General features: G+C 39.3%; 1 protein-coding gene across 1 annotated transcript; it reads left to right on the top strand.

The window, feature by feature from the left end:
* Nucleotides 1-2,780: 2,780 nt before the first annotated feature.
* slc17a8 (solute carrier family 17 member 8) lies at nucleotides 2,781-12,832 on the top strand (the record flags this gene model as incomplete). Its single annotated transcript, XM_079223863.1, has 12 exons — nucleotides 2,781-2,881; nucleotides 4,669-4,924; nucleotides 5,169-5,287; nucleotides 6,532-6,646; nucleotides 6,932-7,019; nucleotides 7,666-7,752; nucleotides 9,098-9,240; nucleotides 9,614-9,763; nucleotides 9,881-10,013; nucleotides 10,387-10,497; nucleotides 10,878-11,005; nucleotides 12,509-12,832. The coding sequence occupies 12 exons, from the start codon at nucleotides 2,781-2,783 to the stop codon at nucleotides 12,830-12,832; spliced, it is 1,755 nt and encodes a 584-aa protein (XP_079079989.1).
* Nucleotides 12,833-13,898: the final 1,066 nt, after the last annotated feature.

Genomic DNA, 13,898 nt, shown 5'->3' with positions numbered 1-13,898 from the left:
AAAGGGGCAGGGGTATTAATAGTTATCTGGAATATGATAATTTCAGCATTTAATGTGAACCCAATACTTAAACTCACTCATAGGACATATTACTATCTTTATTTGGCGGTGTTTTTTCTGAACCGATGTCAGGTCCTGGGACAGGGATGTCGTATGTGTACAGATTGTAAAGCGCTCCGAGGCAAATTTGTATTTGTAGTTTTGGGCTATACAAAATACACTGAATTTAATTGAATATCACTTTTAAGTCATACACTAATACCAATCATTAATTGGCATAACTTGTAGTTTAACAAAATAAACTGGTAATATCTAATTAACAGTGTTGAAAGTGTGGAAATATTGTGAAGCAAAATGTAGAACAAGAAAAAATGCAGGACAACATACAATTAGACTTATGTCCATAAATCTATTGCCTCACTCAGTGCATGCTGGGAGTGTTACCAACACACCTAACTCGTGTAGGTGCAATCTATCAATACCTACATACCTCCATCTTATCACTGCATCCTCCCCTCAACAAGGATGACATGCCCGAGGTAATCCACTTGTGTGGAAAACAAGTTACACTTGGATGGATGAACTTTGGCATCCGCTCTCATGTAATGTCAAGTGAGTCCTGCCTGAGCCGGTCTCCCCCTGAATAAAAACAGATGTGCCGGTGCAGTAACTGTAATTGCGTTTAGCCCTTCTCTTCCATCTCAAATTGCCGAATCCTAATCTCTTCCCATGTTAGTTTTAGTTCCACAGTGGGTAGATGGTAGAGGTTATACACAGTGTATTGATCTATGTGTCTCTCTGCAGAATCCCCTGATGATCACATCTGTTACTTCCTCCTCCAAACACTAGATGGTAGACATGACTCACTCAGAAATGGAAAAACCTGGGGACTATGTTCAAAGCGTCCTTGGCTTCATGTTCAGATATTACATCCAGAAATAATGTTGCATCACAAGGCATTAGATTACTTTGAAGAAACTGTTTTCCACTTTCAGTAATTACATGACTGTGGTAATCTTACAATTGCAGGGAAGTAGTAGAGTCAAACAGAAACAGGAAGGCTATCAACTTGAATATCATTTAGTTGAGCGTTTTATCAGAAAGTGTTTGGTTACACCGTTTCTTGCTCCTGTTTGCCATTGTAATGTATGTCTGAGCCTTTTTGCCACACTGCCACTAAGGTTCTTTCCCCACTTCTGACCCACCTTCTTCCAGCACCCATCTTCAAAAACTCTGCCTTCATTTTGATCTCAGCCCCACGTCTGTCAAATTTGTGACTGCATCTTGCATGGTTGCGATGCTATTGCGGTCACCATAGACTGTGGACAGCTGTCCACAGACAGACAGCAATTATTTTTTATTTTTTGTGTGTGTTGTTCTGTTTGCAAAAGTAATGCATAAAGTGACAGGAAGGTAGAGCAAACAGACAACGTAAAGTGAAAAATGAGAAGAAAGACAGACAGCAATTTAAACATTTAAGCTCTGTGGTAGTTCCTGCTACAGTAGGTGTCTCCAGGACCACATTTTAACATGATGACACAGACTCACAGAGCATTACCAGCGTTGCTGTCGTGGCTGGTAAATACACACCTCAAAACGTACATATTTAGTTTGCACAAGTACATACTTTTACTTATATAACCTTGTAATGGTGTGTATTTTGGCCAGGTCTCCCTTGAAACATAGATTTTTGTCTAAAGGGACTTCCTTGGTTAAATAGATTAAGTATATGAGATGAAAACACATCTAATTTCAATAGTTTCTGATGTATCTGATGCCATAAGGTACTTACATTCGTGTTTTCTGGAGCTGTGATATTTCTGCCACAAAGAACCTTCCTTATTGAAAGAGTGTCCACTAGGGATCGAGCTCTCAGTTCAGACTGTTGGGGCTCAGGCCCTCACCATCCACTCTACTGTTTAAACTTTAAAATCTCCCTTAAATGCTGCATATTTGAGTATCTGGAATGAAGGAAACTCACTGTGAAAAATGTGTCAAATAGGAAGAGATTGGTGTTGTTTCTAAATCCATACAGCCTCATGGCAGCGGTTATGATCTATGTCACACCCCCAGAAAAATAGTCCTCATAGAAAAGTGGGAGTCTTAACCTGGAACCTGATGGCTCTATCTTGGGTTTCACCTGCTCCCATTTTACACCACAGCAGTCTAGCTTCTCCTGTCTCTCCTCAATGCCGCTTGTCAAGCTCATGCATATTTCACCGTTCGGGCTATCAGATGAACCTAACTAGCTGAAGGGGTGGAGCTGGGGAGATGATGATGATGTGTTAAGCGAGGGGGCTGGGTTTCGTAAAACCAGCTACACCTGCCCCTCCTCACCACGAAGGGATGCGTTATGCGATGGAGAGGAGATCTAAGCAGTTCATTCAGATCAGCTGCAGGCAAGAGGGGGCTCACATGCCTAGAGACTAAAGCCTGGATTCTACACTTTGTTCACATTGGATCTTCAGAAGATGAAAATAGTTCCAGAAACTCTGGCTGAATGGTACTTTGGACATTGAGGAATACTTCAACATCATCTCTCACTCCACTTCGACACTGAATCCTCACACGAGAGAAAAGTGGAGAGGAAAAGTCTGTCTTACCTCTGAGGGACCCGTGGCACCACTGAACGGTGGAGCCAAGCCCTGGTGCCGCAAACTCAGGATGATGAACAGGTTCTAGGGGATTTATTTTTCTCTTTGTCCGAAGAGTGTGTTAGTGAGGCTTCAAGACACTGTCTTCAGATTTTGTTGGAGAGAAAACAAAGACACAGAGAAAAAATGCCTTTTGGTGGGTTAGCGGGTTTGAAGGAACGGGTGCTTAAACCTGGGAAGGAAGAAGTAAAAAGCACAGTGGGGGACTCTCTAGGAAAACTGCAAAGGTGAGAGGGTTTTCTATGGAAAGAGGTGGGCTGGAGGCATAAAGACTGTGTGTGCAGGGTGCTTGATCCACCCCACAGCTTCTTTAGATGTAGTTGGACTGCATGGAGTGAGCATGTCACTCTTATTGTTTTCATGGTGGAGATTCATTTTTTATATTGCTATGTAACTAAGAGGGAAACATTTGTCCCAGCCCAGCGTGTTCTTAGAGATCCTGATGATAAATACATATTTGATTCTTCTGCTTGCAGCTAGCAATGCCAGTGATGTAATCACAGATTTTATTTTAAGACCTTAATATATATTTCATATCTGATACAACCTTAACAGAGAGATGTGGGTGGCGTGTTGGAGACCCCATTCTGTAAAGAAGATTACGACTAAGTAGACAATTTCCTGGAAAAATATATTGTTAATGTACATGTATTTTTGTCATGTACGTATAATAGGAATGCCTTGACTGACATTACAGTCAAATGGAAATGTAAGATATTTTTGTTCATACTGTATTTTTATACTATGCACATATATATATATATATATATATATATATATATATATATATATATATATATATATATATATATATATATATAACAAATTATATATATGTGGGGGTTCACATATAACATCTTGGTCATGATCCAGCTAACGATCAATAAACCTACACGTTAGCAGGTTTGGGCAGACTTGTTGCTATAATAACATTTCCAGATGGATTCTATCCCAGTTTTGAGGAACAAACGTATCCTATAACAATATATATAATATATATATATATATAATATATAATAATTTATCAATATGTTACTTTTTTGTCATCCTGCTAAACCAAATAGACTCATTTGATATTTATTTAAAAATTAAACAACATCCTTGAGAATCAAACTTCCATAGAGGATAAGAACTTACTTTACGTTGTGTTGGCCTTTTTCGGTTAATGGAAATGATATGCCACATTTATCTATGGAATTAGTGACCAGACTAACAATTAGCGAACAGACTTTTAACCCTGCTTTGTTGTTTTTCTTTTTTTCTTTTCTTTCTTACAACTTATACATTTGAGACTGGTTGCATTACGTTAACGGTGAAAGAATTTGAAATGGGGCTTTTGTATTTTTATGCAGTTCAGGATGTTTGATGGAGCTGTGAGACACCTGCCAACAATATTAACTATTGTTTCATGACATGACGCATGTCCACAACAGGTCTGCTATTAGACTGTGTATTCATTTTGTATTTTATGACCAAAACATAAATATGAAATACTCTGTTTTCCATAGCAGTGTAATCTTTTGTAATATATATTATAAGACACAACAGGTGTTCCAACTGTAAACACAAAAAAGGGAAAATGTAAGTGCTTGACATCAAAAGCGGATCCCAGTTTCTAGTTATTTTCTGTCTTGTTGGAAATTAACTGCAGTAGAAATCTGCTGCAAGCAGATGAAAGCAGTTCATGGGATCGGGGAGACAGTGAGACAGAGATGGATTCTGGGTAGTGAAAAAGGTGTGGAGAGTGATGCACCTGAAAGCAACCTGATAACAGCACTGCTGTGATCTTTTTAGTTGTGTCTTGGTTTCCCCTTCTGCCCTCTGTAAGAGAGCAGAGAGACTTATGTTACTGTAGCCACAGTTTTTACAAACTTACAGAGACGACCTGTAGACCATTTTAACTTAAAAAAAAACAGAGATTCTAGGTAGCCAACATTTTGATATATTGCGGATGGAAGAATACAGTAAGAACATGTTCTTACTGTGATTTATTTTGCTGCTATTTGCATCATAGGAAAATAGATGGTAGTAATGTAGAAGAAGAGGACAACATTGAGCTGACAGAGGATGGCCGTCCGGTGGCATCAGCTCCACGACCTGCCCCACTGCTGGACTGCAGCTGCGGCGGGCTGCCCAAGCGCTACATCATCGCCATCCTCAGCGGCCTGGGCTTCTGCATCTCCTTTGGCATCCGTTGCAACCTCGGTGTGGCCATTGTGGAGATGGTGAACAACAACACCGTCTATATCAATGGGACTCCTGTGCTTCAGGTATATATATCTGAATCAAATCAGACAGGACCCATGGGCTATTGACGTTGCTGGAGTTTGTATAGCATGTATCTATTTTCTTGTTGCTCATAAAATAGTCTGGCCGAACAGAAGAAAACTAGATTGGCGTTTAAAAATTTCAATCAACTCTTTAAGGGATGTATCTGATGCAACCAGGTAGATTATACCAAATTAATGCAATTTAGTGGTTAAGGTTTTTTTTCTTCTCTCTCTCTCTCTCCAGCAAGCTCAGTTTAACTGGGACCCAGAGACAGTGGGGCTGATCCACGGCTCCTTCTTCTGGGGCTACATTGTCACTCAAATCCCTGGTGGTTTCATCTCCAACAAGCTGTTTGCCAACAGGTGACATGCACTTCATGACTATCAATAATTCCACGGTGACACTGTAATCTCTGTTTTATGTTATTGAAGATTGAATATCAGTTGGATTTTAGGAAAGAAAAGCAATTTGATGATGTTTTCTGATAGCCACTTTTAACCTTTCTCTTTTCAATAACGGAGATAATCATTGGTGGCAGCCCAAACACAGTGCAGAGACAACAGATGATGTGGCCCGTGAGAGAGAAGCTGTTCGATGTGATGCACTTGGAAGGATTATATTTTTTGTCTTTTGACATTTTTCCACGAGTTGAGGGTGAAGTCCTGGTCGCTGCAGCCGTGTCACGTATGTTAAGAAAGGACCACAAGAAAGACACAAAAAAAAAAGATAGGATAAGAAAGGTTTTGGGGGAGCGTACGTGGTTAAAGGGTTAAAGCTGTACGCTGTGGTGAGCGGTGCTGATAGAGCAGATAGCAGTCCTGTAATAAAAGCTTCACAGGAAAAGAGGACACGCCACTGACAGAGTTAATAATGAAAGATCCTGCCTCTGATTTCTTTCTGAAACACCAGCCACTGGAATATTACAAGTGTCACTTACACACTGTTTTGGAAAAAAAGAAGGAAGGGGGGGATGAGGTGAAGGAGAAAATCGATGAAACATAAGCGGCACGGTGGTGATGAAGCAGAAACTTGCAGACTGAATGGGATGTCTTTATCTCAGTGTGTGAAAGGCAGAGGCGTGATATCTGTCTCATTATAAGGCTGACTGAGATGCTTTGACCGTCAGATATTTGGAGATATACTGCCTGACAATATGAGACATCCACAGCAGCTTTCAGACACTGTGTGGTTGTTGTCTTTTTACCTGTTACAGACAGATATTAGGAATATTACAAATATTAGTAGTTTTCATGGAATAGTATTCTGCAGTTTGGTTCTATTTATTGACGAAATAGGAACTTCTTATAAAGAACGGATCCATTTAAACTCAAGTAAATGATGCATTTCACATAACAAGCTGTGCACTGACTAAAATACTTTGGTATTTGGTTGGCTACATTCGCAATTAATTGGAATTAATCAATTAAAATAAAAAAATATAGTATTTTAACATTAAATCCCTTTTTCATAAGAAAAGGCTTTACGTCTGTAAGTGCTTCAGGTGGACGCACACGCACACGCACACGCACACACACACACACGCACACACACACACACACACACACACACACACACACAATATAATGACATTGCTGTATTTCTACAGGGTTTTTGGGGCTGCCATTTTCCTGACGTCCGTGCTCAACATGTTCATCCCATCAGCAGCGAGGGTGCACTACGGTTGTGTCATGTTTGTGCGCATCCTGCAGGGCTTAGTGGAGGTAAGAAAACACACGGTGGGGGTCTAACAAGTGAAATTGATAAAGCAATACTATAGAAAAATAATAAAATATGCTCATTTGATTTCTTGTTGAGAGTTAGATGAGAAGATCAATCATCAACCATGTATCAAACATGTATCTCATTTAGCTCTCAACAACAAAGCAAATCAGTTTATTTCCCAAAATGTTAGACTATTATTTTAAAGTCTTTCCTCTTTGTCAGATGAATCCCAAGTGTCATCTTAGATCAATATTTGACCTTTGACATCTTCCACTCCCTGCTAGGGTGTCACCTACCCAGCATGTCATGGGATGTGGTCCAAATGGGCGCCACCTCTTGAGCGGAGTCGACTGGCCACAACTTCATTCTGTGGTGAGCAATGCCTCTAGTTTATACTCCCAAACTGACCACAACACAAAGCTTTTCATTGATCCAATCCAGTTTACACAACCCGATAAATCATAGTGGGGCTGGTCAATAAAGGAACATGAGAGGTCATTTTGTTTTGCAGATTTATACTGTTGTCTCTCCCGAATTAAAATAACCACATTGCACTTTAAACTGGTACCATGACAACCCACACATCAAAACCCTCTTGACATTGTCTGTAAATGAACGCGGGCTCACCTGCGTACTCACAAGGAGCTTCTCCCTCCATTCACCTAGATGAAGCGTCACAGTGCTTTCCGTCCAAAAGCACTCTCATGCTCCCTGCTCTATTCAAAACAACAGTGTTCATGAATCCGTCTGATAATAGAAAACACATTAAAACACCCGCTCTGTATAGGCAGTGTCAACGAATGGCATTTATTCAATGAAACTAATGTGTTTCTTTGATGTTGTTTTTATTAGGACGCATTTTCACTATATGGTGTAGTTTTTTGTGTGAAACTGAAGGCTGTTGCACTGTAACTACATAAAGTTAAGCATTTCGGTTGTATAATATATTAAACAAAAGACAACCGTCCCAATGTTACTGCTTGTGTAATCATACCTTGACACTGAAATTTGTTCCCAGGATCCTACGCCGGAGCAGTGATCGCCATGCCTTTAGCTGGAGTGCTCGTTCAATACGTCGGATGGCCTTCGGTCTTCTATATCTATGGTAAAACTCATAACAAACACTTCAGTCACTTTATCGCATCAACAACAACAAGCAATAAGATAAATATGTTTATATAAAGATAAAGACAAAGATAGTGCAGAGACTGTGATGGGAAGATCAATACCATTTTCATGTCTGTACAATAAATATGCAGCTGCAGCCAGCAGCACGTTAGCAAAGCTTAGCATAAAGACTGGAAACATGGCATTTATTTAGTGAGGACAAATACAATATATATTGAGAATGGCACAACAATTTTCCATTGCAATGTATCACAGCATTTATAGCTACTGCTAGTTTCCAATGTCCGTCCCTGAAAGGGGCTTAAAATATCAAATGTAAAACATGAGTCCACAGTGTGTGGTACATTTCGTTGCACTTATCAGCAGTACGACATGAAACGCCTCACTACATGATTGATTGGCTTAAAAAGATTCCTTCAATTTAATTTAATTTTTTTTTTTTGTTCAATGGGCAGCACATTAGCTCTCTTTATAGATAAAGACATCTGGCCAAAGGAGACATTCCACTATAACACTGTAGTGGTTGCACCATGTTACAGAGAGTATGAGAAGCATCGCCGTATAAATACTTGCAGATAAGACTGGTGTTTAAAAATGCAATGTAGTTTAAGTTTTATAGGATGGACCAGGCTAGTTTTTGTGTTAAGCTAACTGTAGTTATAAATTATACTTGACATATGTGTTGATCTCTTCATCTAACTTTCAGCCAGTAAATATATAAATATATATATATATATATATATATATATATATATATATATATATATATATATATATATATATACATATATATATACATATATATGTATATATATATATATATGTATATACATATATACATATATATACATATATATATATATATATATATATATATATATATATATATATATATATATATATATATATATATACAAGGTGTCAGTTTAGTGACATGCAAAGTGTTTTGTAATCCTTGAATGGGCTACTGCTCTGGCGGTTGTACTTTGTATGCTTTGCACACTAAGCGTTATCTGAATTGCTTTAGTGTTTGATTAAAATGATTAACATTGCCAAATGTGTTTTAATAAAAATCTACTCTGGTTCTGCTGTGATATAATCTCATGATTTATTGATGTAAATTAGCATTTTTCCTATCTGGGCTCTGTGACTCATACCTTGTTCATTTCATTTTAATAATGAAAATTCTTGTGGTCCAGAGGAGGTCGAGCTTGTTTTAATCAGGCTATCCTGTTCCTTACAAAGCCTTCAATACAAATATAAATATCTATAAGTGTATATGTATAAAGGAATGCATTAATTTGTTGTTATTTCATGAAAAGGTGTTTTTGGGATCATATGGTATGTCATGTGGCTGCTGCTGGCATACGGAAGTCCTGCTGAACATCCCACAATCACAGACGAGGAGAGGTTGTACATCGAGACCACCATCGGCGAAACAATGCGTCAACTGAGTGTGACTGAGGTATGTTTTCCTAATATGCTGCCAGAATCAGGTTATTGTAGTGAATTTTGTTTAACATGATTGCACTGAAATTTAGACATAAACAAACACAGTTGTGTTTCCATCAGTTTGAAGGACATTGACTTACACTAATTTTCTGGAGACTTACCCGAACCATAATCCTAACCTTCAACCAAGTCTCCACCCTTAAATGTAATGATTTATGTTATCCCAAAAAGGAAGGCAAGTCCCCACAATGGGACCGTGTAAAACAGATTTTCGTCCCCACAACATGAGTAACACATGCTCTCACACACACACACACACACACACACACACACACACACACACACACAATAAACAACAGACACTGGCTTCTGTCTCCCAATCACAGAAATTCAAGACACCGTGGCGTCGTTTCTTTACCTCCATGCCCGTCTATGCCATCATCGTGGCCAACTTCTGCCGCAGCTGGACCTTCTACCTGCTTCTCATCAGCCAGCCGGCGTATTTTGAGGAAGTCTTTGGCTTCCCCATCAGCAAGGTTGGCCTCAGTTTCATTGTAGCTATGCAACGGGCAATGACAAATATCAATAAAGACAGAGGACTACACTATGACTGATTTACATGATGGCCTCCTGAATGTATCATGTCCCAACAGGTGGGGATCCTGTCCGCTGTCCCCCACATGGTGATGACAATAGTAGTTCCCATTGGAGGACAGCTTGCTGACTACTTACGTATTAACAAAATCATGTCTACCACAAATGTGAGGAAAATCATGAACTGTGGAGGTACGTTGTGGTAAACTAGAAGCAATATGTTTTGTAATTTTGTATCTTTATAATGGACACTCTTTGGTTTTACCGTTACTGTGCACAATAAAGGTCCTGAACCATTAGTCAGCAGTAGTAGTAACATGTTAATTGTTTCTACTGTGAACAGTAAAGTGATGTCTTTAAAAAAAAAAAAATCCATATTGCTATCAGCCATTTCCATTGCGCTCCTAATAAGTATTTAAAATATGGGAGTGTCAAAGGTCCTTTTAGAATGATGCAGGTATTGTGCAGGACAATGAACTCAGTTATTTATTACAGATCCGAGGAATGCATTTGAAAGTGTTTTACATGAACCAATGACTCATTCTCTGGTCCTGTATTTTGACAGGATTTGGTATGGAGGCCACGCTGCTGTTGGTGGTCGGGTTCTCTCACACTCGAGGGGTTGCCATCAGCTTCCTAGTTCTGGCTGTAGGGTTCAGTGGATTTGCCATCTCAGGTATCACCACATTTGCACCAAAGAAACAATTTGATTCTCCTGATATATAAGACTTAGTTTTGCATCCTACTAAACCTAAAAGCATAAGGTTTTGGTAGACAATTTCAGGATGTTGCTTTTTCCTTTTGTGCCATTTTCTCTGTGTCCTCCTTTAGATTATGAAGGATTGTTTTAAAACCTTGGTGTGATACCATTTACACGCACTAGCTTGCCAAACATTCCCACAGGCACTCCCTCTGAATATTTCATAGCTTCTTTTCAATGCATCCAACAGCTAAACGTGCAAGTGGATCGAAGCCATGTGCACTTTGGGAGAATGTATTTGTAACGGTGTCACGCCCCACTTAATCAAATATTCTTTGTGTGTTCTGTGTCTTCAGGTTTTAATGTCAATCATTTGGATATTGCGCCTCGCTATGCCAGCATCCTGATGGGCATTTCTAATGGGGTGGGAACGCTATCAGGAATGGTGTGTCCTCTGATTGTTGGAGCACTGACTAAAAACAAGGTATAACAAGTTGATTTGTAACAGTTTTGCTTATGTAACCGAGGCAAAGTAAAGAGGTTACTGGGTCCTCAACGGGAGACAACTCCATCTAGGGTTCGAACCCCCAGGAAAACTAGATAAACAGGTTGACATGGGTTCCCCACAGAGAGTAACAAAACAGAGCGAAGTCTGTCGACTCTGAATGGAAATTTATTCAACAAGTTAGTTGCTTAACAAAATCTTAACAAAAATCAGGTTAGGGACAGTTTATTCAATACAGTCACACAACGCAACAGTCTAAAAACAACGTTAATGCAAACTTGCCAGAGATGCGTCAGAAAAGGATACAATCAGCCCGTGATAAAGGGCCAAAGGGCTGTACAGGAGTAGAAAAACAACAACAAGGGGCCAAAACATTACAAGAGGTAAGAAAGCATGATCATAGGAACAGCATCATCAGGTGCAATAACCAGAACCTCCGTCTTATCATTCAGTTGTAAACAATTGTTTTGCCTTCCAAACCTTTAATAGCATCGATACAATCTAGGAGCCTAGTTAAACTGAAAGCCTCACTGGGTTTGAAGAAAATATGGAGTTGGATATCATCTGCATAGATGATAAGCAATGTTCTAAGTTTTAATAATCTTTCCCAAAGGTAACAAGTATAAAGAAATAACAGAGGCCCCAGAACCGAGCCCTGTGGTATCCCACAAGACAGTGGAGACCCATACACAAATTCTCCCAGAGAGAAACTTGTGTCATTCTATGATGAAAACCACTCCAACGCTGTGCCACATATGCCCACCCAATCACGCAGCCTCTCCATCAAGATGTTATGGTCTACGGTGTTAAATGCAGAACTGAGGTCGAGGAGCAATAAAACAGAACCGTCATCTGCGTCAGAGGACATTAATATGTAATTAGAAACATTTGAGATAGCAGTGCAGAATACAGGCAAAACCGCAGTGGCTAGGACAACCCTGCGGTGCTACATTCATATGTCAGCTCCTAATGAAACAATTGTCTCCAGGTGTGTTTGTGCAGTAACAGATGCAGAGGGTGGAATTAACATTGAGAGGGAACACTGATGGTAGCATTACAAGGCCAAAAGCCTACCTATCATTTATGTATTTTAACAGTTGCACATTGATTAGTCTATCTCAGATATTTTCCTGTTAACTTGCCTTAATTTCAGTCCTTCAAAGTCATATTCTGATGAAATTATGTTATTCTTAATTAGGAGTCTATAAAACATGACAGGAAACTCAGAAACAGTGTCCTTCACTGAGGCCTTTCCCTCATGGCTTATATAAAACACAGCAGGTTTGCTTCTTAGTCAAACACAGAATAACTGTATGTAATTTTGCACCTATCAATGGCTGTTGTTAATAATGTATAGCCCTATAGAATTTATTATACATGTTGTAGTTGATAGTTTTTCCGGTGCCGTGCCATGAGTATGGCAGTGGATTTCCAGCGTTACCTCAGGCAGGAAATTCATTCACTCTATTCATCTCCCCACAGACTCGTCTGGAGTGGCAGAATGTCTTTGTTATTGCGTCCATGGTGCATTACTCAGGGGTCATTTTCTACGCTATCTTTGCTTCTGGAGAACAGCAGGACTGGGCCGACCCTGAGAGCACCAGCGAGGATAAACGCGGCATTATTGATGAGGACGAGCTGGCTGAAGAATCAGAGCTCAACATGGAGAGCACAGAGGGTCCCAAAAAGAGTTACGGAACCACAGACTCTGGTGGAAAATGGGGCTGGAAAAAGAAGGGAGGGGTGACTATGCAAGAGGAAGAGGAACGTTTTGGGAATGGCGACTACCAGGACCGGTACCAGTGAGACACCCTGAGGGGCAAAGGACTTCCAAAAAACTCAAGTCTGGTCGAGGCTTAAAGTTTGATTACAAACCTGAGGAAAGTTTAAGAAACATTGGAAAAGTGACGAGGAGCAGCAACATCATATGTACCTCAAGATATTTTTCCTTTTTGGTCAATACTCCAGTTAAACTGTGATGTCCTGGAATATCATAAATCATAAGGGAACATGGCACAAAAAAGTAAAATCAATTATAGTTTTTATTAGAAATCCACTGAGGCAAAATGAGAAAACTAAAATATAAACAAATACATGATATACTCAGAATTTAAACAATATAACTACACTGACAATTTAGTTTCGACTAGTATTTTTCGTATCATGGAAAGGAAACCACAGACAAACATGTATGAACCAACTAGTGCTGTGTTAAAAGAACATCAGAAAAACACTGATCAACTTTCAAACCTGACTTTTTCTGCAAATTGCATTGATCATACTTTGTCTGTGTCGTCAAACGTTGACTGAACTTTATGTAACTTATTTTGAACAGTTTTTGAAATGTTTTGTGTCAGCTATGCAACATGAAAAGATATGTGCTTTTGGAATGTAATAATGAGTTCGACAGCAGTGTTAATGTTATGAGCCTTATTTATTTTTGCTTGTATGTATTTGCTGTTGCTGAATGATTGCACTTTGCACCGCTTAGCCCGCTCCCTGGACGCAGCAGGTCTTAGTTCACCATCTGTTTGTGATGCACTTCTTCCAGGATTATATCATTTTCATTATTTATACTGCTTTGAGCTCATAATGGGACGTAATGGATCGTGAGTTCAGTGATGACGTTACTCCATGATGCATTTAATGCAACTATATATTCTCCTGGTGTTTGTCTTTTTTTTGCAATTTATCAATGTTTTATCAATAGAGACCTAGTTTGTTTCTAAAAATAATGTACTGTAATGTTTAATCCTAAAAGAGTATGGGGAATTTACACTCACTGTTTATCATTACTGCTAAAGAAGGGGGGGGGGGGGGTGCGGCCGGGATTACATTTCACCCAGATACAACAGATACGTTTTTCTGATTG

This window comes from Taurulus bubalis, assembly GCF_910589615.1.
Source record: "Taurulus bubalis genome assembly, chromosome: 9".
NCBI lineage: Eukaryota > Metazoa > Chordata > Actinopteri > Perciformes > Cottidae > Taurulus > Taurulus bubalis.
This window is presented reverse-complemented; position numbering and strand designations above follow the sequence as displayed.